This window comes from Panthera pardus, unplaced genomic scaffold (assembly GCF_024362965.1).
Source record: "Panthera pardus isolate Hobbes unplaced genomic scaffold, ASM2436296v1 HiC_scaffold_6, whole genome shotgun sequence".
NCBI classification, from domain to species: domain Eukaryota; kingdom Metazoa; phylum Chordata; class Mammalia; order Carnivora; family Felidae; genus Panthera; species Panthera pardus.
The window spans coordinates 89,890,591-89,918,145 of NW_026526991.1; the positions used below are offsets into that span (position 1 = coordinate 89,890,591).

Sequence of the window (27,555 nt, forward strand, 5' to 3'; positions counted from 1 at the left end):
CTCACTGTTGTTTTTTTATTATGAAATCTATTAAGTCTTTCCAGTAATTTTTAAAAAATTTAGATATTGTGTTTTTTCCAGCTTTTAAATTTCCTATTTTTTTACTGAGATTTCATTTGTTCAACCATATACATCTTGTTTTTGGAAATCCATAGATGTCTTTATAACAGTTGTGTTGAAATCATTTTCTACTAATTTTAAAATATCTGGATTTGTTTCTGTTAATTGCTTCCTCCTATCCCAGGCTATGATTATATATTCTGGAGTCTTCCTATGTCTAGCAATTATTGATTTTATGTTAAATATTTAAAATGCTCCATTTTTGAGAGTCTGCATTTTGCCATCTTTTGGGTGTTGAATGTTTCAATTTTTTTAGTAGGCAGTTCAAGTACTAGCAGATGAGCTTCAGCCTTTTGAGACTTGTTTTTATAATATGTTAGGTTGGGCGTAGCATAGTTTTTAATCTTGGGCTAAAGTACACTTACTCCTAATATGCATCTTTCTGACTTCTTTATTGAATGCTTGAGGTGTTCTGGGATCTTTCTTCATTCTATTGGCCAATATTTCTATGTCTCCCAGCATTGTGCAGTCTGTGGAATCTGTATCTATTTCACTTCTCCCTGTGGTGGTTCCTTTGCAGGCCCTGCAAACTCTCTACCTGCTCATGAGTAGCTTAGTACTCAGTTACATATTTCTGTAGCTCTTATCCTATACATCTTCCTTCTCTTTACTATTACACACTAGAAATTCCAGCTGCCTCAGCATCATTAAAATCTGATCTCTGCCCACTTTTTTTTTTTCTTTTTTAAATCTCAGCAAGACCTCTTCTTTGATTATGGCTCCCAGAGCCATAATGTAGAAAGTGCCTCTAGGCTGAAAACCACTTTATTCATGAGCTCACCTCAAGCCCTGTCCAATTTCTGAAATCAGTTATTTCATATGTATTTTCTTGTGTCATATTCCTTTAAGTTAGGAGGATAGGTGCGTTTCATGGCTAGAAGTGGAAGCATTAATTTCTTTCAAAACAAATATTTTCCTATCTTTTTTTCTAGAATCTTCTTCATACTAGAAACATTTTTTTACTTGTCATCAAGAATATATATTATTTTAGGGGTGCTGGGGTGGCTCAGTAGGTTAAGCCTCTGACTCTTGCTTTTGGCTCAGGTCATGATCTTGCGGTGTCATGGGTCTGAGCCTCGTGTCAGGCTCTGAGCACTGACCATGAGGGAGTCTGCTTGGGTTCTTCCTCTCTCCCTCTTTCTCCACCCCTCTCCTACTCACACTCTGTCTCTCTTAAAATAAATAAAAACAAAACCTTTTAAATATATATATATATATATTAAAATTTTTACAAATATTGTAAGTATATTTTCATTGAATTTCATTGAGTCTGAACTTCCTGACTCTGATTACATTTGATCAATTTGAAAGAAGGAACAATTGTCATCAACTAAATGACAAAATGTGGTATTTTGAAACAAGTAAATCTGATTCTTTTTTTTAAGTGAATCTGATTGTAACACAAGTTTTATCAAATTGAAGGCTGTTCTTTTTCAGAATCCAGAATAAAATTGTCCTGTATTGAGGTTAATAATTGTATTTGAGTAAGTGAAACAGAGGAAAATGTTGCTTGTTTTATGTGTAAATTATTAATTTAAGTAGAAACTGAGGACTGAAACAAGTTGAGATTCACTGGGGTAAATTTAAAAACACAAACTCCTAATATTTAAAGGAAGTTACTGTCATTATTTGTTGCTTTGATGTTTTTTTGCTTGAATATATTTAAAATTTCAAAGCATGGCATCTTTTTCATATTTAAAAAATCCCCAATTAAAAATATATTAGTCTGATATGTGACACATTTGTTAAATGTAATCTTTTATATTTTTGAGTAAGTGGTAGGAAAAGATGCTTCACCTAGTTGACAGTAGTTTAGTATAACAATGGATTATCAAAATGTATCATAAGGACTATGAGAATGTCCATCATTTACAACCCTTAAGGTAACTTTTTATATCAGATACTATGTGAGGGAACTTTATTCATTATAACATTTATTTTACAAGTAGTATTTAAAACAATTTTTCTTAATGTTTATTTATTTTTGAGAGACAGAGACAAAGAACGAGCAGGGGAGGGGCAGAGAGAGACACCCACACAGAATCTGAAACAGGATCCAGGCCCTGAGCTGTCAGCACAGAGCCCGATGCGGGGCTCAAAACCACGAACTGTGAGATCATGACCTGAGCTGAAGGCTGACGCTTAACCGAATGATCCACCCAGGCACCACTTACATGCAGTATTTTTAAGCACAGCGTACAGTACTGGAAATATAGTGACAAACAAGATAAATGGGTTTCTTGCTCTCTCGATTCTTACAATTTAATGAGGAAGACAAGGAAAAAATGCATTAATGAAGAAGATGACAATAGATTGTGTTATGTGTGATGATAAAAGGTAATAAGGTAGAGAGTAAAGAGAAAAAGGTCACTAGATAGGGGAGTCAAAGAACTCTTTGAGAAGATCACAGTTCAGTGCACACCTGACCTACAGAATGAGATGACTCAGTTGTGTGGAGAACTGAAGAAGGAATATTTCAGGTAAAGGGAACAACAAATGAAAAGGCCCTGAGACGGGAAGTACATGGAGACTGATGTCACTGGCTTGAGGAAAAGAGTATTACAAAGTGAAATTAGAAATCAGGGCAGCAATAAGATTCTCCAAAACAGAACTCTTGATCATACTGAACACTTCAGTCTGAAATGGCCCAAACTTATTCCTTCTCCAGAAAATGACTCTAACATCTGCCCATTCAATTTTTCAAAACTTTGGATCCTCTATTGACTTAACTTGATTTCTTGCTTTCTCGGTTGGCTTATCCCCTAATTGCTATTACTCATCAAGTCATGTCTTCTCAACTTGCAAAACATGTCTCCCAAATCTAGCCATTTCTACCAATGTCCGTTGTCATCACCCTAGTCTTAACCACCATGACCTCTTGCTTTAAAAAATTATATCAACCTTCTTGCTCTACTGCTTCCATTCTTTCTTTCTCTACAATACATTCTTCAACTTGCGGTACAAAGATCACTCAAAAAGATTATTTAGATCACATTACTCTCTTGTTAAAAATATTTAAACAATTTCTTATTCTTGGAATAAAAAGCTTTATCACATTATATATCATCACAGTATATACTTAAAAAGTTACTTCTTAAGTTTTATGCTTTTGCATGCTATTAATGAGCACCATCAGTGATGGATTAGATGTTACCAAGTAGAAAATACCAATATCACTAGTTCTCTTATAGTTCTTCCTGGGATTTGATATCATTTTTCAGAGAATGAGTGCTTGACAAAATTTAAGTACGCATTAGCCACTAATTTAGTACTATTAAAACATGATTTATATCTATTCTTTTTAAATATGCATAAAAATTAAATGTTGCTTTTTCCAATCTACTAAAACAACTTTCTACTCAGTTGAAGGATGGTTGAGCAATGGTTTATCATTGTTAAACACTGAAATATATCTAATCAGTCTCTGCTTTGTTGTACCAAACTAAATGATTGCCAATCTTTTTATTCATCCTTTGACTAAAGTTAAAGTTGCTAAATGCCATGGGAGAAAAATCTTTAAAAAACATAAAAATTCTAATTTAGCTCCTAAACATTAATTGATCATCCAACAGGTGTCACTTTAGAAAATGAAAGGAGTTTTGTTAGAAGGTTCACTCTTTAAAGATACCAGTGCTTCCAATATGGTTGTTGGTATTATGAACATCAGGCAAAATTCACTCACAAGACCTGGGTCACTTACAGTAAGGGAGACTGTTTCTGTGAAAGTCTGGAAATATGTTTTAAACACTCTTTTGGTGGTTCTTCTGGTTTACTTCTATTCTCTTCAGAATCAAGTTTCATATACTCCCACTCAGTAGCTGGAAAAGCAATCTGAAATAAAAAAAAAGATTTGTCATGTATTGAATACCTCAAAATGCACCATTAATTTAATCTCTATCTTAGGTTTGTAGAAACTAAAGGAAAATTCCTATGTGTCTGTGCTCTTTATTACTTAAAAATATTTTTAAAAGAATCATTAGGGTTTGAACTTGGTATTAAAATAGACATGGTATTTGGAAAATACTCCATTATTTATATAAATGGTATAAATTAGTAATCTGTAATTTTGTGTGAGGAAAAATGAGAAAAATAATAAGAATATTTGAGGTTTCATAAATTTAAATATTATGTTTTTGTTTAATGCTGAAATTATCCTTTCTACATTTCAGTATCAAAATGTGTTTCTATTATTAAATGATAAAAATTGCAAATGGTAATTATAGATTTTCATGTAAACACCTGGGAATAGAAAAATAATTACTTTATGTTGGTTTCTTCCTCAGGAATCTACAGGGCTATGAACGACTCTGTAGACATGAAATCTCTGGTAAAGATCTGTTTTGCAAGTGCATAACCAAATAGAGTATTTTTGCTCTGGCTCTATCATTTAGCTTTATAGATAGGGCTAGAATTCAGGCCTTTTTTGGGGCAGAATATGCTTTCCATTAGATCATGTTTCAGTGAAAATATGATTCTAGTAAATAAAAAAAACAGTTAACAAAATATACAGTTTCAAATTATGTAAATGAGCTAGATATTTTAGTGCTCCATATGTGTGTTTAATGTTTTAATACATTTTTTTCATATTGAAAAATGTAAATAATTTTTCTTTGCTGAACTACATTCGTTTGGGATCTCAGAGAAAATTGAGGAACACTATAAGGTAGACTGTAGGATACAGTTTGAAATACAGTTGAATCTATTTGGGTTATTTACTAGAAAAAAGTTTTAGCAATTTTATAACCTCTACAATTTGTTGCTACATTAGTTTTTGGCATAATTTTTGTTATACTGTACCACTTATTACTCCAACATGATAAAAGAACTAAGTCACAGAAAAATAATATTATAATAAATTCTGCCTCTTGAAAAAAAAGATTAATTTGGGTGTCTTAGAGAGAAGTAACTCTAATATTAGCAGGCTACAAGTTACTCTTTGCATGCCCAAATATGTTTAAACACATGAAATAAATATACTAGAAATCAGGGCACCTGGGTGGTTTAGTCAGTTAAGTGTCTGACTCTTGATTTCAGCTCAGGTCATGATCTCATGGTTTGTGAGATCGAGCCCCATGTCAGGCTCGGTACTGACAGCATGGAGCCTTGGAATTCTCACTCTCCCTCTCTCTCTGCCTCTCCCCTGCTCACATGCGCTCTCTCTCTCTCTCTCTCTCTCTCAAAATAAATAAATAAACTTAAAAAAATACTGGAAATAGTATTTGATGAGCTAGTTCCATTTCATGTTGGTTTTAAGTAGAGGGCAGGGTGGGTGAGGAAACTAAAGCCATTGGATGAAAATATAGAAATATCCCTTTGCACAAATATATAATAAATTATTTGATATATTTCACTTACAAATTTGAAATTTCTGATATATGAGTGACACCTTATACAAATTGCATTATCTCATATGTTATGAAGATAAAATTACTGGTTCTTGAGCCATTGATAGAAAAGATTAGAATTTCTCTCAGATGACATTTGTTCTAATTTTTCACAGAAGTGAAGTTCCCCTAAAGTGTATGTCATTATATTTGCTCTAGAATTTTTTTTGGGTACCACGGATTATGGAGGATATAAAAAGTATCCTCACCTTCAGAGAACTTAAAGCCTAATTAAGAAGACTCTGGTCTTCTTCTGTGATTATGATTAATTAAGCCTGCCTTTGGTCTCAAAATTATTTTTAATGGAGTAATCCCGGAGATCTCAAATGTCTCCATTGCATGTGCCATGATACCTATTTGTTACATTCCTGCCTCAAGCATTGAGGATAAACTCCTGATTTCAAGAACAATAACAACAAAAAATTATGAGGCTCTTTCTTCTGGGGTATGGGAAAATATTCAGACCTGATCATCAACCCTCTAATTCACACCTCCTTATATATTTGGATATTGGTTTCTTGTGTTTGGTTTATCCATCTTGTTTCACTTCCTCTCCTCATCCTTCTTCATTTACACTTGACCACCATGGTTCCTACTATGATTTCATGACTTGGAATGCCTTGAAGGAGCTTCTGTGAATGTCCCTAGCGTCCATGGCCATAGGTGCCCATGGGCCTAGCGTGGGGCCCCATGATTCTGTCAGCTTGTTCTAAGAACTACTCTCTAGACTGTAGATGTATTTTGGATTTTATAAGGCATACAACTGTTAGACCAGAAGGGCTATAGTAGTTCAGGGGCAAGAAAGCATACCTACCAACTGGATGGCAGTTTTGGTAAGTCTTAAGGAAGGAGTTGTAAAAGAGGGACCCATAAGACACTTCAGCAGAGATGGTAAAGAAAAAACAAAACAAAACAAATCTCTGATACATTAGGATGCAAATGTACTGTGTTCAAAGGACTCATATCAATAATAAGAATGTTGCCTCCCCCTAACATTGTTGATAATGAAAAGTAAGCCTGTAATAAAATGTTAGGTAAAGTAAAATACTTTGGGTGAGTGAGTAAGGAAGAACTGGTTTAAGAAGAAGGCCACTTAGGGGTGCCTGGGTGGCTCCACCAGTTAAGTGTCTGACTTGATTTTGGCTTAGGTCATGATCTTATGTAGATTGAGCCCAGCATCAGACTCCCTGTAGTGACAGTGCAGAGCCTGCTTGGGACTCTCTCTCTCTCTCTCTCTCTCTCTCTCTCTGCCCCTTCCCCACTCATGCTTCTGTCTCTCTTTCTCAAAATAAATAAATAAACTTAGAAAAAAGAAGAAGAAGGCCACTTACATAAAAGGAAAAACCATACACTCCGGTATGTGGATTCTAATAAGTGGACCAAAGTGTTAAGTTTAGAAACATCTGTAGATTGGGTTATAATAGTGATCAGAGGTATAGATGCACAGCATCAATTTTAGAAATACTAGATATCAGGTACTATGCTGGATTCTGGGGATAAAACACTCAATGCTTTCAGAAATCAAGAAGTCAATAGGAAAAACAAGTCAATGAGAAAGAAATATGTGGCCCATGTGTTGAAAAAAATCTTATTGGTTATTATGTGAACACAGAGGAAGGGCACTTAACCCCACTTGGGGTAGAAACAGAGGAAAGCATGTGGGAGATATTCCTATGGGAGAGCCTGTGGATTCTAAAAGATGAATATTAATTACACAAAGTCAGAGGAGGGGTGGGCAGTGGATGGTGAAAGGAAGAGGGAGGGCACACTGCAAGAGGAAACCGTATTTGTAAATGCACATAAGCTAAAAGCAGGACAGTGCATGTCAGAAACAATAACATTTTCAAAGTTGCTGGAGCTTGAAGTGTCAGACAAGGAATGGTAAGAAAACAATGTGTGTGAGTGGGGGGGGGGAGGGGGTCATACTGTAAAGCATGACTTAATTCTCTAGGTAGTGTTCAGTTATTGAAGAGTATAAATATAAGAGTAGCAGGTTCAAATTTAAGTTTTAGAAGGATCACATATGGATTCTGAATGAGAGAATGACAAAGCTAAAGGCAAGGAAACCAGCTAAACTGTTGTAACCTAGGAGGGAATTTCTGAACTAGGGCAGATGTGGCAAATTGAGAGGATACACTTAGGGAACATATGGGCGATAAATTGGCAGGATATAGTATATACTGATTGAGTAGGGATAAACAAGGAGGAGGCAAATGAAACAAGTGAGGGTATATGGGGGACATAAACATAAATAATTCAGGGGGTGAAAGCAATTTGGAGAGGAAGGTGAGCTCAGTTTGGGATATGTTGTCTTTGAAGCTGTCTATGGAATATCCAGTTGGGAGTTTTAGCAGGTATATGGCCATATTTGCCTGAAGCTTGTGGTGTGAAAGAACCTGAACTAGAGATAGACTAAGAAATGAACCTGGATACATACTGTGAACAAAACCTTAGTAATGAATAAGAGCTAGCAATTCCAGTGCTATGTATGTGTATGTGTATTGTATATGTATATGTATATGTGTGTGTATATATATATATATATATATATATATATATATCCAAGATAAATGAAAACATATTGTCTACACACAAATTTGTACATGAATGTTCACAGTAGTGCTATCTTAATAGTCAAAAGGTAGAAACAATCTAAATGCAATCAACTGATGAATGGATAAATGAAGTGTAGTATGTCCATACAATATAATATTATTCAACAACAAAAAAGGAATGAATACTGATATATGCTCCAATATAGATGAACTTTGAAACATTATGCTAAGTGAAAGAAGCCAGTCACAATAGACCAAGTATTATATTATTTGATCTATATGAAATGTGCAGAATAGGAAAATCTATAATGACAAAAAGTAGATTAGTAGTTTCTTAGAGTTGGAGAAAATGGAGGAATAGGAGGTGATAGCTGAAGTTATGGGATTTCTATTTAAAGTGATGAAATGCTCTAAAATTGATGTTGATGATAATTGTACGTATCTTTGAAAAAACTAAAAAAAACCTCAAAATACTATATTGCACACTTTAAATGGGAAGGTTATATGGTATGTGAATTTTATCTCAAGAAAGCTTTTTAAGAAATTTTTCCAGGGAGAGTATATATACTGAGAATAGCATTGGGTAGCAGATGGAACCTTTGAGAACTTGTCAACAGAGAGGATTAGCAGAAAGGGAGCCTGGGAAGGAAACAGAAAGGATAATGAGAGAAGAGTATTCTGTAATGGGGAAGAGAGAGTGCCAAAAGTTGCAGAGAGGGCTAGTATGAAGAGAAGTGAAACCACTGGATAGGCCAACTAGGAATAACAAGTAAACCAGAAAATAGTGAATGTAGACATGAATAGGGGGATGGGGTAGTAGAGGAATATAGAATAGAGCAAGTGCAACATTGATTAAAACTCTGCTTTTGATTCTTAAATTGTGATAGAGCCACTGTACTACATTGTATACAGGGAGAGGTAGGAAGTTGATCCAGGTAAATGGAATCATGCAATAATCTGTCTCCATTTCTGAACTCAGATCTACTTCACACCATTCACTGCTTCTGGTCTGTGCATCAGCCATAGAACCCCCTCCTCTCCAAAACAATGATGGACTTGAGGGATTCGGGTTCTGTGCCATATCACATCCCTTATCATACTAGGGTGGCTACCATGTGGCAGTAACTGTCTAATAAAGACGATCAGAAAAGTACAATCTTAAAGAAGTTGGATAGGCATAGTGTAACCCTTTCATTGTACAGAGGTGAAAATAGGTTTGGTGATTTGTTCAAGGTCATGAAGTTTTTTGTTAAAGAGCTAAGACTATAATCTAGATTTTCTAACTCTGAGCCTGATGTCTTTTCCCTGAGACCCATCTTGATTCCTTAACACAAACACTGGTTGCAGAACTCTAATTTCCTCACTATAATCTTTAGGTTGAAAGATTCTGCTCTAAATTTAGCTGTGTATAATTAAAGTGATTTTGGTCCTTAAGGGTTTTAACTTTAATACCTTAATAACTCCTATTTTATTTTGTATATTTCATCATTAATTAAAAATATCCTGAGAAGTTTCCTTGTATGTCTATACCATTTGAAATTATTTTATAAAAATTTATTGATATAACTTTTTGCATACTTTTGAGTGATTTACATGCCTCTCCTTTTTTTATGTAAGATAAATTTAGTTATGGCTCCAGATGTCTACTTGAAAATCTATGCTGCTATTGAATACTTGAAACTTGTCCGTATATTCCACTTGCCAGGATCTGTGTTCTAAAGGAGCTATTCCTCTCATCTGAGAAGAATCATCTGTTAGTCTCCCTTCTTCTTCCACCCCCACTACTCCTGATAAAGACCCTTCTAATCATAACTTTATATCCTCAAAGCTCTGGTAATGATCAGACTTGGAAGATTCTCATTAAGCTGAGGTAGTTTGAATCTGGCAAGGAATAGTCTGATAAAAAAATGCATTGTCCTCTTAAAAGAAGGTAGTTTTCCTGTTACAATGGGACATCTACTAATCAATAAGCCATCATATGTTGAGTGTCTATGATGTTGTGCCAAGATCGAGCAAACACTTATTCATCATCATGTCTGTAAATTGGAAATAGACCTTTGGTTACTTCTTGGTGAGGGCTTATTTCAGAGTGGAAGCCACATTTTTATTGGTATTATTTTTCTCTTCCAGTTTCAGCATCTTGCTATCCATCTTGCTAAACATTGTCCCTCACCCTGAGCCTAGAAACTTAAGAGCTTAGAGGCTCCACTATCTTTCTTTAGAGCAACTATGCTCAACTGAGGGCAACTTTTATCCCTAGAGGACATCTGACAATATCAAGAGGCAGTTTTAATTGATTTAGGTGCTACCAGCACGTTAGTAGATAGAAGCCAAAGATATAGCAGTTCTCAGTTTTTCCTTATAGATATGGAAAGTTCACATTCCCTGCACTTCCATATATGGGAGTGGCCATGCTTCATGTATCAGACCAATATGATCACTTATAATGATGAACACACAAGGAGCTCTCAGCAGTAAGGACCAAAGCTCAGAATCATTAGCCACCTCTTATTCATGATTACAAATCACAGAAAGAAGAGAGACCTTAAGAAAAAAAAAAGTATGTTGGATAGATTTTGTTTGAAGTTTCTCCCCCACTGCTGAGCTAATCACTAGTCATACAGGAAACACAAACTTGAAGTATTTTAAGGAAACATGACACAATGCAGAGACAGGTGTAAGGTATCAAGTTAATAATATACACCAATGACTGTTTTCAGACAATGGACAGGAAAATGAATACACATAATGAATATAATAATGGCAATGCTCCATCCCTTTCCTTTATGATCATGTTTGGTGGAGAATGGCTTGAAATTGCTATTATGTAAGCTGGGAGAAAAGTGCTTTGAGAGTACTGGATACAAAATAAAAGCACCAGAGGTTTTATGAATCCCAGCAGGTTAGAGAAAGAGAAGACTATTAAAATGTGTGATCCTAGAAGAAAATTGTTTCTATAATTGACAAGCTACTCATCAACCAATAGTTTACATGAATACTTTTTTTTTCTTGCCATACATATTTTAATCTCATAGTCTGACACTTACCTGTAGGGTCACTGGGGATGGCTGGCTTATATCCCATACTCCTGGAGCTATCATTTCTATGGGAGGCTCACTCTGTAATGTCATGCTGAATAGCATAGACCCGAGAATGGATTTGCTACAAAAGACAACACATACAGACATACAGGAGTCACTTCATAAGGGAAGTTTTTATAACCTATAAATATTTTCTTTTGAAATGTAAACATAACCAGCTATTTTAGTGGCTTCATTCAGTAGCTAGAAAGGAATACAATATTCTATAAGCCTAGAAACTGATTAGTAGTTAATTTCTAATATACCACATGCATGGCTATGTTCACAGATAGCTACATTTATTTTCCACATGAGAAAACTGTTTCCAAAATAGTTTCTGACAGGTAGAGTTTTTCCTTAATTTCCAACAATATTGATTATAAGATAAGACTAAGAATCTTAGATTTATATTCTTGGAGTTATGAGTGCCTCAAGTCAATGAAGACATCAACTCTTCAGAACATTTTTTGCTCCACAAAATGACTAAATTCCTTGGGCATCATTAAAGGTATGAGCTCTAAATTTATAGAAAGAAAAGATTTAAATTAGCATATGATCTGAAGATTCAAAATAGTTGTAATTCACAGAGGAAATGCTTCTAAATAGAAAGATTTTTCATAGTCTGAATGTTTAAAAATAGGTTGTATTAACATTGTAAATGAGAGTGAATACAAGAAGCCTTTAGACAGGAAGAATTCATGGATGGTTTTAACAGCTTCAGTAACATCCAAATCCATAGATCCATATAGGAATTAAAAGAGAATCTACATGTGATTATATATATGAATTAGATTATTGATAAAATGTTCCAATTGATCAGGGAGGACAGTCTTTGACTTTAACATACCAAAATAAAAATGTCAGCAAGTCAACAAAAATTAAATTTAAGTTTATAAAGAACTTTAAGGCATCAAGTGAGTCTTTTGAAAACAGTATAGAGTGGGGAGGAGCTAAAATGGCAGAGTAGTAGGAAGACCCTAGGCTTGCCTCATCCCTTGAACACAGTTAGATAAATGTCAAATCATTATGAATACCTAAGAAATCGAACTAAGGAAAGCAGAAAAAAACTTTACAAATAGAAGGAGACAGGAGGACACATTGTGGAAGGTAGGAGGTGTGGAGACATGGTTTTGGGGAGAAACAGATCACAGGTGCTATAGAGAGGAGAGAGCCCTAGTTGTGGAGACATGGGGAGAGAGAAGAGCACATAGGGGATCACACAAGGAAAACACTTCCCCAAAGCCACTGGGTGGGAAAACAAGAGAGGCTGATTTTCATGAGTATTTGCAACCAGTGGCGCTCAAAGACTAGAGTTTTAGAGGTCCATGACATGGATGGTGTAAAGCCTTGAGGGTACTGCAGCATTACTGTAGAGTGGGCAGGCAGGTAACCCAGAGGCAGAGGGTTCAATCTGTGGATCACCTCAAATGTACTGGGAGAGACAGTTTACCCCTTCTTAGAGTGTATCTGAGAGAGGTGGCATTGCCTGTCTGGGGACAAAAGGAGCCAGCAGGCACCAATTCCCTCTCCCTCCCCTCAGCATAGGTGCAGAGACACTTGTTGAGGGCAGCTAACTCAGACACTGGCTGCTTAGTGTGTTTTGCTCCAAATTCTACACTTCTGAGCTCTTGTGCAAGTGCCTTTCTGGGTCAAACCCATACCAATCCCAGTGCAGTGAGATTGTCCCCCAGAAGACCAGCACAGATCCCTGACACACTAGCTCCCTAAAGTTTGGAATTTTAAAACTCAGTCGGGACAGAGCAAAAAGTCCACTGCACTTGTCCAGGCAGGCACTAACTTGAAGACAGATAATGTGAAAATAGCGGTCTGAAAAACACCTATAACACACAAAGGGAAGTATCTGCTCTTTTGGGAGGGCTTTCCCGGCAACAGCAAGCCTGAATTGCTCTCTCCAGGGACAAAGGAGTGGGCTGGTGCCCTTTCCCTTCCTTTCCCCTCAGCATAAACTAACTTTAGTAAACAGCACAGGGCCAACACTAGCTGCCTAACCTGTATACGCCAACTCCCACCTCCCTGAGCTCTGCTGGTACTGCTTTTCTAGAGAAAGTGTGCCTGAGAACCAGCATGGCGGGTCCCTCTGCCAGAAGACCAGTGCAACCCCCCTGCATGCACCCCATCTACTGACCATAGAGTTCTGCAAAGCATGAGCTCTAGTGGAAATAGATTCAGGTCTTTTTTAACAGGCAGGTCAGAGCATACCTAGGTAAAACTCACCACACTCTGGCCAAGGTACAAACACTCCCCACTACAGGCAAGGAGAAACCCTGCAGAGGACTGACCTGAGGGAGAGCAGCCATAACACAGGGGCAGAGTATGTGCAGCATACACCAAAGACACTTCCTGAAGTGCCAGGTCCTGAACATTATATGACCTCTTCTTCTTCATAAAGCTATTACTCTCAGAGGCAGGAAACATTATAGGCTTTCCTAACACAGAAGAATACAAAGATCTAAACAAAATGCCAAGATAAGGAATTCATCCCAAAGGAAAGAACAAGAAAAGGTCATGGCCAGGGATCTAATTGAAACTGATATAAGTAATATGCCTGATCCAGAATTTAAAGCAAACAATCATAAGAATACTATCTGGACTTGAAAAGGCACCAAGGAGTTCCTTACTACAAAGATAAAATAACTTAAAAACAATCAAGCCAAAATGAAAAATTCAGTAACTGAGATTTGAAATCAACTGGAGCAGTGACCACAAAAATGGAAGAAGCAAGGAATTGAATAAGTGACAGAGCAAATAGAATTATTGAAAACAATAAGGTTGATCAAAAGAGGGAAACAAAAATCTTGGACATGAAAGTAGACTTAGAGAACTCAGTGATGCCATAAAGCATAATAACATTCGTATCATAGGAGTACCAGAAGACAAAGAGGGAAAAGGGGGCAGAAGGTTTACTTGAGGAACTAATAGCTGAGAAACTTCCCTAATCTGGGGAAGGAAACAAACTTCCAAATACAGGAAGCACAGAGAGTTCCCATAAAAATCAACAAAAGCAGGCCAACACCAAGACACATAGTAGTTAAATTTGCCAAATACAGTGGTAAAGAAAAATCTTAAAAGCAGCAAAATAAAAGAATTCATAGGGAAGACAAATAAGGTTAGTAGCAGCTCTCTCCACAGAGACTTGGCAGGCCAGAAGGCAGTGGCATAGTATATTCATCATGCTGAATGCAAAACCCAACAACCAAAAATATTCTATCCAGTAAGGCTATCTATCATTTAGAATAGAAGCACAGAAAGAGTTTCCCAGACAAACAAAAACTAAAGGAGTTTGTGTTCATGAAACCAGTCCTGCCAGAAGTATAGGAGACTCTTTGAGTAGGGAAAAGAAACAGAAAATCTCTAGAAACAATGACAAAATAAGCATTAAAATGGCATTATATTCATATCTATCAGTAATTACTCTGAATGTAAATGGACTAAATGTTCCAAACAAAAGACCCAGGTGTGTCAGAATGGATAAAAAAAAAAAAAAAAAACAAGACTCATCTATATGCTGCCTACAAGAGACTCATTTTAGACCTAAAGACACCTGTAGATTCAAAGTAATGGAATGGAGAAATATTTTTTATGCAAATAGATGTCAAAAGAAAGCCAGAGCAGAAATAATTTTGTGCGACAAAATACATTTAAAAAAATTTTTAACATTTATTTATATTGAGAGACAGAAAGAGACAGAAAATGAGCAGGGAGGGGCTGAGAGACAAGAAGACACAGAATCTGAAGCAGGCTCCAGGCTCTGAGCTGTCAGCACAGAGCCCAACGTGGGGCTTGAACTCACAAACTGAGATCATGACCTGAGCTAAAGGCGGATGCCCAACCGACTGAGCCACCCAGGCATCTGTGGCAAAATACATTTTAAAACCAAAAAATATAACAAGAGATGAGGAGAGCACTGTATCATAATAAAGGGGTACGTCAAACAAGACAATCTAGCAATTGAAAATATTTATGCCCCCAACTTGAAACACCCAAATATATAAAACAATTAATAACAAAAAGAAACTCTTTGACAATAATACAATAATAGTAGGGGACTTTAACACTCCACTGACATCAATGGACAGATCATCTAAGCAGAAAATCAACAAGGAAACAATGGCGGCACTGAATGATACACTGGACCAGATGGACTTAAACAGATACATTCAAAATATTTTATGAGCAAAATAAAAGCAGCATAATACATATTCTTTTCAAGTGCACATGGGACATTCTCCAGAATAGATCACATATTGAGTCTCAAGTAAATCCTCAACAAGTACAAAAAGATTGAGATCATACTATGCACATTTTCTGACTACAACTCTATGAAACCTGAAATCAGCCATAAGAAAAAGCTTTGGAAAGACTACACATACATGGAGGTTAAAGAACATCCTATTAAAGAATGAATGGATCAACCAGGAAATTAAAAAAGAAATTAAAAAAAAATACATGGAAACTGGGGCACCTGGGTTGCTCAGTTGGTTAAGCATCTGACTCTTGATTTCAGTTCAGATCATCATCTCACAATTCATGAGTTCGAGCCCTATATCAGGCTACACATTGACAGCATGGAGCCTGCTTAGGATTCTCTCTATCCCTTTCTCTATACTCCTTTCCTGTTTATGTTCTCTCTGTGTCACAATAAATAAATAAACTTTATTTAATAAATAAATAAACAACCAACACCACAAAATACAATTATAATAGAATATTATGAAAAATTATATGCCAAAAAATTGGGCAATCTGGGCAAGATATGGATAAATTCCTAGAAACATATAGACACCAAAATTGAAACAGGAAGAAATAGAAAACTTTAACAAACCCATAGCCAGTAAAGAAATTGAATCAGTAACCAAAAATCTCCAAAATAACTAAAATCCAGGGCCAAATGGCTTCACAGGGAATTCTACCAAACATTTAAAGAAGAATTCATACATATTCTTCTCAAACTATCCAAAAAAATTGAAATAAAAGGAAAACTCCAAAATCATTCTACAAGGCCAGCATTACCCTGATTTCCAAAACCAAACAAAAACTCCACTAAAAAAGAGAACTATAGGCCAATATCCCTGATGAACATGGATGCAAAAATTCTTAACAAGATACTAGCAAATCAAATTCAACAATACATTAATAGAATCATTCACCACGACCAAGTGGGATTTTTCTCTGGGTTGCAAGGGTGGTTCAATATTTGCAAATCAATCAGCATGATACACCAAATTAATAAAAGAAAAGGTAAGAAACATGATCTTCTCAATAGATGCAGAAAAAGCATTTGACCAAATACAGCATACATTCTTAATAAAAACCTCAACAAAGTAGGGATAAGAGGGAACATACCTCAACATCTTAATCACCATATACAAAAGACCCACAGCTAATGTCAACTTCAATGGGGAAAAACTGAGAGCTTTTCCTCTGCAGTCAGAAAGAAGACAGGGATGTTGACTCCCACTGGAAGTCCTAACTTCAGCAATCAAGGCAATCAAATTGGCAAGGAAGAAGTAAAACTTTCACTATTTGCAGAAGACATGATACTCTATGTAGAAAACCTGAAAGACTCGACCCCAAAATTGCTAGAATTGATACACAAATTCAGTAAAGTCACAGAATACAAATTCAACATACAGAAATCTGTTGCATTTCTATATGCCAACAATGAAGAAGCAGAAAGAGAAATCAAGGAATCAATAACATTTACAACTGCACCCAAAACTGTAAGATACCTAGGAATAAACCTAACCAGAGAGGTAAAAGATCTGTACTCTGAAAACTATAAAACACTGATGAAAGAAATTGAAGATGACACGCAGAAATAGAAAAACATTCCTTGCTCATGGATTGGAAGAGCAAATATTGTTAAAGTGACTATAAGGACCAAAGCAACCTACACATTTAATGCAATCCCTATCAAAATACCACTAGCATTTTCACAGAGCTAGAACAACCCTAAACTTGGTATTGAACCCTAAAAGACCCCAAGTAGCCAAAGCAATCTTGAGATAGAAAAGCAGAGCTGGAGGCATCATGATTCCATACTTCAAGATGTATTACAAAGCTGTAGTCATGAAGATAATATGGTACTGGCACAAAAACAGACACATAGATCAGTGGAATAGAATAGAGAACCCAGAAATGGACCCACAATTACATGATCAACTAGTCTTCAACAAAGTAGAAAAGAATATCCAATGGAAAAAAGACAGTCTCTTCAACAAATGGTATTATGAAAACTGGACTGCAAGAAGCAGAAGACTAAAACTGGACCACTTTCTTACACCATACATAAAAATAAATTCAAAATTGATGAAAAGCCTAAATGTAAGACAGGAAACAATCATAATTCTGAAGGAGAACACAGCGGGAGCAACTTCTTACTAGGTACATCTCCTGAGGCAAGGGAAACAAAAGCAAAAATGAACTATTGGGACTTCAAGATAAAAAGTTTTTGTAAAATGTTGGAAATAATCAACAAAACTAAAAGGCAACATTTGGAATGGGACAAGATATTGGCACATGATATATCTGATAAAGAGTATCCAAAATCTATAAAGAACTTATCAAATTCCTCATCCAAAAAACAAATAATCCAGTTAAGAAATGGGCAGAAGACATAGACAGTGTTCTGAAGAAGACATATAGATGGCTAAGAGATACATTAAAAGATGCTCAACATCACTCATCATCAGGGAAAAACAAATCAAAACTACAATGACTTATCACCTCACATCTGTCAGAATGGCTAAAATTAACAGCATAGGAAACAACATGTTGGCAAGGATGCCAACCCTGGGGAACCCTCTTATACTGTTGATGGAAATGCAAACTGGTGCAGCCGCTGTGGAAAACAGCATGGAGGTTCCTCATGAAGTTAAAAATAGAACTACCTTATGATCCAGCAATTGCATTGCTAGCTATTTACCCAAGGAATACAAAAAATACTGATTTGAAGGGATACATGCACCTCTATGTTTATAGCAGCAATATCAACAATAGCCAAATTATAAAAAGAGTCCAAATGTCCATCGACTAAATGGACATAAAAGAAGTGACATATATATATACATACATACATATATGCACCACACACAATGGAATATATCTGAGCCATAAAAAATATGAAATCTTGCCATTTGCAACAATGTGGGTGGAGCTAGTGAATATTATGCTAACTGAATTAGGTAAGTCAGAGAAAGACAAATACTATACGATTTCACTCATATGTGGAATTTAAGAAACAAAACAAATGAACATGGTGGGAAGAGAGAGGCAAACCATAAAACAGACTCTTAACTATACAGAAACTGAGGGTTGAGGGAGGAGAGGTGGGCAGGCCAATGGGTTGAGTGATGGGTATTAAGGAGGGCACTTTGAGATGAGCACTGGGTGTTGTATGTGAGTGATGAATCACTAAATTCTACTCCTGAAAGTAATATTACACTGTAATTTAACTAACTGGAATTTAAATAAAAAGTTGAAACTAAAAAGAAAAAAATGAAAAACTATATAATTTCATTTTTCCCTTTACACAAACTATGCAAAATATGAAGGAAAAATCCAACAACTAAAGCTTTCTTTAAACCTTTAGCTTTCTGAGTCCTGCTTTTTTATTTTCCATGTCTAAAGATATTATTAGAAAGTGTCTGTCTAAGGGAGTATAATTTGTAAACATTACTAGACAGATATTTTTATATGACCCAAGACTATTCTAGGATGAATTTTGAATTTTCTTTATCCCTTTGTTCCATCCCTCCTCAGCTGGAGAAAGAAACTTGTTTTTTTGGTAGAATAATGAAGAGGGGATGGTATAGTCAGCTTAATGCTATAATTATTTGAAAATTATTAATATCACTTTTCATTATAGAGTATATAACCTTCCCCCAAATTTTCTGAAGCATCCATCTGCCTAGAAAAAGTTCTGGATTAGCTTCAGGCAGAATGCAAGAGGAAGGAGCATGTCTAACACCAAACCTGGAGGGCACAGATGTTAATGTTTTCCATAGCATTTATAGAAAACATTCTGTCCATGCTTAAGGGTTAACAGGAATGAGGAAAGAGGATGTGGCGTATTGGGTGGAGATTGCCACCACTTTCTAGCAATTTGAGATTATGGGAAGCAGAAGACGGAGAAAGAGGAAGTAGAATGAGTATGGCTGACCTAGGTGTCCCAATTTCCCCCTCTTCTGCCTTTGCAAGGCAGATGTGGAGGAATGTTAGATGAATGAGCACAGCAAAATGTTGAAGACAGAGCGTGCTCCTCTAACACTCTGTGTTTCAAATCCTGGAGGAAAACCACATCTTGAGCCACTCCTGTACCTACTTGTGTTATGATTAAACTTTGGGCCCCATGGTAAGGACACAGAAGAAGCTCCTGAGTTTAACTTTATTGGGCCTTCTTTGTTTTTTGTGTAGAAGGGATGAGATGTAGTAACAGCTAAAAGTATCTAGGTGAAGAGTCCCCAAAAAGGGGTCATGTGGTGGGAATAAAGTGTGTTTGTAATAATGGCACCTGACTGAACTATTCAAGCTGGGGTCAACTGGGAACTCTATGGTACCTAAGAGAGACCAAGTAATTCAGGGAGTGCTAGTAAACCCTAGCCAAGCTAGAACAGCCACAATCATGAGCTATACTAGCTGTAACAAGCAGTTACCAGCTTAAAACGTGCATTTGATTTGGATATCAAAAGTCACCAAGACAAAGAATCTGTTCCCTTCTGATTCCGTGTATCCGGACACCCTATTAGAAAGAGAATGAGGGTGTCAGGAAGCTGTCTGAGTGACTGAATGTTTTATCCAAATGAGACTGTTTATTTCTAAAATAACTATTTAAATTACTGAATTGACTAATATTTTGTCATTGTTGTAAAGTTTTTTCTCATTAGTTACAGGGTGGGAACTCATGAGGAAAAGTGTGATTTATTAATTGCATTTTTCTTCACATCTAAGTTATACAGTGAATTATACTTATGACCTTACTATATTTATATATCCTGGGTATACCTCACTTTGCAAATATAACTGATCTAAGCTGAATCCTACAGTGGATGAAGGGACTCAAGAATAACTGTTACTATCTGTCATTATTCTCCTTGGATGAAGTCTGGATGAACAGCTGCCATGGCCTTAACCCTGAGGCATATTGTGCAGAATGAAGTCAGAACACTTAATTCAAGTATGTGCATGAAGAGACATCAAGCAATAGAGAGCATAGTGAGAATAAACTTCTAGCTGTCCAAGTGAGGCTAATATAACACATACTTCAAGGAAATTCATGGGGGAAAGGATGTTTGGCACCATTCTTTGAGCTCTCTTGTGTTTGATATTAGCTAATTCACTTTCTGATAATAGATTACATATAATATCTTTTGAGGTATTGCAAACATGGCAAATAAATTCCCATAGACTTCTGTAAATAGAAAATATGAGGATGATGAAGACCATTAGTGGAATTAAAATGCGAAGAGAATGCATCTAAGAGTGATGGTGGTCTCATAAAGAAAAGAAAATGGAAACATTTAATACCCAGGCCAGTGGGGACCACAGTCATTTTTATAGTACTACTGTTAAAAGGTTTATTAAGTGAATTAAAATTAAGCATACAAAAAAAAAACATTATGAAGATAGAAGATGGGAAACAGCTTATTTTGAGAAAAGAACACCAGAGGTTATCAAGACATCTGCACCCTATCTTCATTAACTAGCCTGAAATAGCTTAACTTCTTTGAACTTCTTTGATAAAATCTGTGGTTTTTCAAAGTAGTTTTTCCCCCCTGTGGCTTGATGGTTGGAGGTGGACTTCAGAAAGGTGGTGAGGAGATGGCAACTAGGTTGGATTCCAGGATTTTAAATTTCCCCTCTCACTCCTCACCCAACAACACATACATGGACTGGTCATCACTCTTATACTCTGAGGTTTTGAATAAGATGCCATTAGAAAAAGGGCCACAGTGCTAAATATAACATTTCAAAATATTTTTTTCTGGAATACCCTTAAGGATATGTTTTATTTCAAAATTGTATAAATTCTTATGCTTAGAAAAACCAACCCCAAATCCATGGCACTGGGAGAACAGATGGGCTGGTTTACCCTCTCTGTGTCCCTGATTCCTCTAGCTGTGAAATCAAAGGTTGAAATAAAATAATTATTGTCACTTTTAGCTATAGGATTCTATGTGCATCCATGGCCTGGCATTCTGGAACCAAGAATAGAAAAAACTCCAGATCTGAGCAGCCAGCCTGTTCATAGGATCTGATGTTATAAAACTCTTTGGGATTCTGCCAATCCTAGGTCTAATAGGTTTCATATCCCAAAGCAGACCACAGGCAAAGCTGAGGCAGGAGCTTCTTGTATGTTGGTGAGAATGTCACAGTGCATTCACGGAGCAAGGTGTGACATCTAAGGGCAGGAAGGGAGGCAGTTTAAGGTAGTAAAACCTGTGAAGAGAAGTCAGCCCTGCCTTCTTGTTCTTGTTCAATTCTTAAGTAGACTGGTGACCTATAAAAAGTCCCTTAACCTTCCTTTATCATAGAGATCTTCATCTGTAAACGAGGTATTTGGACTATTTGAACACTGAGGGCCTCTCTTGGACAGGAAGAACAGACAATAGGGAATTCTTATCCACAACTTTTTTATATTTGATTTTGAGGATATATCTGAAATGATAAGACACAGTGGGGTCAGAGTTGTCTACTCAAGCAAAAATCTAAGGAAATCAAGTTGTTTTGAAATTAAGATTTATTTTGGCTCTCTTTCGAAAATCGAAAAAAATCCTAATTTTTCTGGGCTTTAATACACCTGAAAAGCTTTGAGAATACTGATGCCTGAGCCCCAGTGCAGACCAATTAAATCAGAATATTTGGGTGCACTTGGTTTTTGGATTTATTTTAAAATCTCCCCAGGAGATTCTATTGTTCAATCAGTGTGGAGGATTTCTGTGTTGAAGGAGTTGACCACAATTTAGAAATGCTAAGTAACTACCCCAAATTTGTTTTGAATTTAAGTAGGGAAGGTAGCTCACAGAAATTGTTGAGGTGAGAAAAACACTTTCTTATTGCAGTGTGGAAGCATTGTGAATATAAATGTAATGGAAGTTCTGTCTGCAAAAGAAAGGACTATAAAACTTCTGTGGACAAAATTTTACCTTTGTACTTTGGTTATTTTTTATAGACCTGAAGGTGAATTTGTGTGCTTCAAAATGTTAAAATTTATTTTTATTTGTAGACAGTCCTGATGCAGCCATAACTGATATATCTGAGTTAAATCACCATGGGTTCTTTTGAAAACCACTTCTGGAAACCACAAAGAGGCAGGAAGCTTTTAATTCTGCATATTTTCAGATTGTGGGTAGGTTGGAAAAAATAAAGATATAAGTGCTCAATACAACTCCACATGGCTAGCTATGGGCAATTCAAACTGTAATAAGTGACAGATTCAATATGAAATGTTTATGGGCCGGGGTCATTCTGTGAAAGAAAATGAAATTAAGTGGCCTATTTGCTGTACTCTGGAAATATGTGCATTGAATAAATTGGGTTAGAATCTCTGTCACTCAGAGCAATGAACACAGTGGGAGTCATCACATTTCCCCAATTGCCCCACATGATGGATTGTTGATGTCTTGAAAAGATCTGGATTTCTTCAAATTGTTTAGCATAGAAGAGAAGCAGATTTTCTGATTTTCATGAGAAATGATCTTTCAGAAATTTATTTACAAATGCTTATCAAAGCGCTCTTTGAAGTAAGTTTTGTTTTCTGATGTGATGTCTCATCATCCACAATTTCAACACTTTCCCTTAGGAAAACACCACCAATATCAGTCCCAGATGGCATTAGTTAAAGATGAGCATTTACAAAAAATGTTTACTAATAATAAGTGATATATGACAAAACAACATGGAGGCAGTAATTTACTATCATAACCATATAGAAAAAAAGCCTTGAAGATTAGTTTGAAAGACATATATTCCAAACTTCTTATATATTTAATCTTTATTGATTGTTATGTGCAAAGTAGTGTATTAGATGATGGACGGAAATAAAATGGACTGAATTTTTTTTTCAGTGAATAGCTAGAAATATTACTCTACAAATATGCTGGATGTTACAAATTCAGCAGTTGAAACTTTAAAGAAACTCACTCAAGAGAAGGAAGGGCACTTGCATAGCTGCTTCTAGTGCGAAAGTAATGAAAGTTCTTAGCCCACAATCAGATTTTTGAAATATTTGCTAGTAGCAGTAGGTATTCCTTTTAGGGCTAAACCATTTCTTTATTTTTTTTAAGATTTTATTTTTATTTTTAAGTAATCTCTACATTCAATGTGGGGTTCGAACCTATAAACCAGAGATGAAGAGCTGTATGCTCCACTGACTGAGCCAGCCAGACGCCCTAGGGCTAAACTATTTCTTATAGTCTTTGGAAATGTTATTTCTTTTTAAATCTCCTATAGAGTTTGATTTTTTCCAGTTCAATCTAGTAAACAAACCTCTACTGATTTCCTATTTATAAGAGGTACCATATTGGGTGATAGATACTATAAAGATAAATACATTACTTGTCCTCAAGAAACATATTTGTGGGGGCGCCTGGGTGGCTTAGTCAGTTGAGCATTAGACTCTTGATTTTGATTCAGGTCATGATCTCACGGTTGTGATATGGAGCCTCATGTCAGGCTCCAAGCCCAGGGTAGAGATTCTCTCTCTCCTTCTCCCTCTGCCCTTACCCCATGTGCATGGGTGCAAACTTATTCTCTCTCTCTGAGAAAAAAAAAAAAAGAGAGAGAGAGAGAGAGAGAGAGAAAAGAAAAGAAAAAAAATAAAAGAAACATATTTGTGGAAATGGACTCTTGCATGAAAATAAATAAGAGAGCAACACACACACACCAGATCAGAATTAATCCAACGAAGATGATCTTAAAGATTTATCATGGTTGCTTTGATGATAAATTATTATAATGACCAAATTTGGGAACAAAAAAACTGATGAACAATTTCCTTAGCATTTTATATTATATTATTTATATTATATATTATATTATATTATATTATATTATAATATTTATATTATATTATTACTATATATACATTATATGTATATATATATATGAACATTATAACAATATTAAAAAAGCAATATACATTCTAGGCTTTTAAAGATATGGTATTTTATAAGTCAATTCTAAAGCAAGTCCTGCCACATGAAAACTGACTAAGCTCATTTATTTGAAATATTTTTTCCTTAATAGCATAGAAAACCATGTAATTGACTTTGTCAAACATTCTAAGTATTAATTGCTCCAAATCCTTATAGTTAAGTCAACGTTAATTTTGCAATGACCAGTTCTGATAGAATATCTAAACTCATAGTTGGCTTATTTTTCTGAAAAATTTTACCTTAAACCTATCAAATATTTTTTTCTTGGCAATAAAGTATCAGCAAACCAGTTACATTGTATAATTTTACTTCAGCCAGAATTCCATGACTCACATTGTTTCTAAGTGAAGGTATTGATCTAAGTCATTTTGAATAACTAATTTCAGAGAAACTGGCTGGTCAGAGAAGGAAAAGCAATTTAGATTGGTCATGCCAATACTTTTTTTATTATACATGACCCAGTTGACAAGTTGAGCATGAGGCTTGTTTCTAAATCCATTTTTACAGTTTTGCTTTTCAGTTCCACTTTTAATAGTCATGACTTATATTGATCTACCTCAATTTTAGAATAAAATGTCTTCTTGATTTTCTCATTATGCCATATATTGCAAAATGTTCATTTCTAAGGGGGGTTTATTGAGATGAGAGCTTTATTTATCACAAATGATATACTTACTCTTTTGGAAACAATGGAAGACAAGTCCAGGCCAGTAAATTGGCATTATTGGTTGTACAGATAATTCCAAACAATCTTATAGTAAGCATGGATTCCCTTGGAAGTGACTTTATTTCAAGAGGAAAATTGATCCTAAAAATAAAAGAAAGAAGTAGATTATCCAGTTACAAAGATTTTTCATAGATATTTCCTTGTAATATAATGGTGTGTGATAAAATTAACTATTTGAATTGAGGGATCCTTTTGAACTTTTGTGTTTGATCTTATAAAAATGGAAATATAGCAGAAACACATAAAATAATGTGAGATTGGTTAGTCAATAAATGTGGATTGCTTTAATTATAATTTTGAGATGCAATCTTATTTTCAAAAATTACAATGCCAAGCATTTACTCTTTGTAAACACAGACTAATACTGTTTTAGGGAAAGGGGGGAGGGAGGAAATAACTTGAAACAAGTCTTAAAGCATAAATTTGCTATAATCATATTGAGATTTGGAAAAGAATATTCCAGGAAGAGAAAAGTACAAAAACAAGGTCATCTATGCATGGAAAGATTAAGTGTAGCTGAGAAACGGTGAGTGGCTCATTGTGGCTAGAACAAGCGATGTGGTCAAGTTGGTTGGGGAAGTTATACAGAATATAATTGAAAAGGTAGATAGTTGCCTGAATGCCTAAGAACTCCATATGCCAGGCAAGGGGATTTGAGCTTTTTCCTCATGGCAAAAGAGAATATTTGAAAAAGACAGCTAAAAATATACAGAATTGCTCACAATTTTCAATGTGAACCATTCTGGGTAATGATGAAATCCCAGGCATTTGGGGGATGATTGCTAAAATGTAATGGACATACCAATTTCTGGTTAGGTCAAAGGGAAGGAACTTCAAATACAGACCCTGGATGGATTGCATATTTTGGGCAAAAAAGGGGGACAAGGGTAAAGACAGGATTGTTAATGGTGAGAAAAACTTGGATTCAGACACTGAATCCATCAATATATAAAAGAGAATGTCTAGAAGGTTACATATGATACTGTAAAGACTGAAAGGAGTGCACCTGGGTGGTGTAAGTGTCTAAGAAGAAGAAGCTTTGACAGAAAGTTGAGAGTATGATCTGAAGTCTCTAATGGTGGGCAGGGAGAGGGGTACCTTTCTTTCTTTTCTGGAATCATCTTGATTCCATAGAAATGATCAGGTTCTACTGTAAGAATCTCAAGAGACGTATGGCATTTAGGAAAGATCTATTTATGAGATGAGGAAATGAAAAATATAGTTTTCAAATGGCTTAGATGGGGCAATGTGTTTACTAGAAGATGAGAATGCTAGGAAGATATGGAAAAACTAAAACAGGTTAGCAGATAGGGGAAGATCATGGCAACTGATTCCCTAAGGAATGGGAAAAGAAAGAGAAAAGTGACAGAGCAAATGGGACAGTTTGTACTGTATGATATCTGATGGTATTAGGTATGAGGAATATGAAAAAAATTCACATTCCTTGTGATTCCAAGTTGAATTTTGACATCAATTTCTTAAGCAGTAGGTAATTGTTAAAATACTGATGATGACCAAAGCCAATGTTCAATTGGAAAGTGCTGACTGAAGCTGGCCCAGTTGAGACCTCAGGTAATATTGAGCATTTTCTCACACTAGGATTTGGCTGTCTAATCTGGATGCTAAGGAGAAGTCCTTACTCAAGATGTCAAATAACACATTTGTGACCCCCTTTTGTGAGTGGCTGGGCAGTATTCAGTCTAAGAAGAAATGAGGAGTTAATTCAGCCCAGTGACCATACTGGTTTTGAGAAAGTACACATCCATCTTCCCAACACGCTATTCCTAGTGATAAAGAGTCCCAGATCCAGGGTGTAATAAAGCAGCTAATAATAAGGAAGACAGAAGGGGTATTATAGAGGTAAATTTAATAACTAATATTTGAGTGAGCATATTACTGGAATAGGAAAATGAAGAATTAAAGATGAATTCTAGACTGGTAGATTATGTTATAGTGGATAACTTCAACTGATACAGAAATATAAAAGAAACAGGAAATTGGGGTAAGGGTAAATACTATGCAGTTTAAGGTGTGATATAATTGAATTAATAACAACTCAGATTTCAATATGTAAGCTATGAGTGGAGAGAACAAGTCAGAAATTGGAATCTAGATATATCTGCATTCAAATATTGGCTCCATGACTAATAAGCCTCATTTTTCCTTATCCACAAAATGGATCAAACATTGTATAACACAGTAGGTGGCAATTGTTGGTTATATATCAGCAATACATTCATTATTCAACCAATAATGTAATAATTTATATTAGCCATTGTAGACAGATGAAATTAATTCTAGTTAAAAGTAGGAAAGGTAAATGGAAAGACTATGGTGAATAAAATGTATTTTTCAACATTAGCAAAGTTTAGATTATTAAAAAATTAATTTGTTTCACATTTATATATTTAAAAATCTTTATTTTCTTTCATATTCTTTTATACCCAAAATATCCACCTAAGATATTGTGGACATACTTCTCAGCTTAAAAGAAGCTCTGAAACTCAACATAAA

General features: G+C 35.5%; 1 protein-coding gene across 3 annotated transcripts in view; it reads right to left on the bottom strand.

The window, feature by feature from the left end:
• Nucleotides 1–27,555, bottom strand: part of PIK3C2G (phosphatidylinositol-4-phosphate 3-kinase catalytic subunit type 2 gamma) — a 350,214-nt gene that overhangs the window by 218,346 nt on the left and 104,313 nt on the right. For all 3 annotated transcript variants that reach the window (XM_019452113.2, XM_019452112.2, XM_053894931.1), the window contains 3 exons: nt 24,991–25,122; nt 11,107–11,221; nt 3,821–3,951 (listed from right to left, as the gene is read on the bottom strand). In XM_019452113.2, coding sequence (XP_019307658.2) covers nt 3,821–3,951; nt 11,107–11,221; nt 24,991–25,122 — 378 coding nt within the window. The remainder of the gene's footprint in view (nt 1–3,820; nt 3,952–11,106; nt 11,222–24,990; nt 25,123–27,555) is intronic.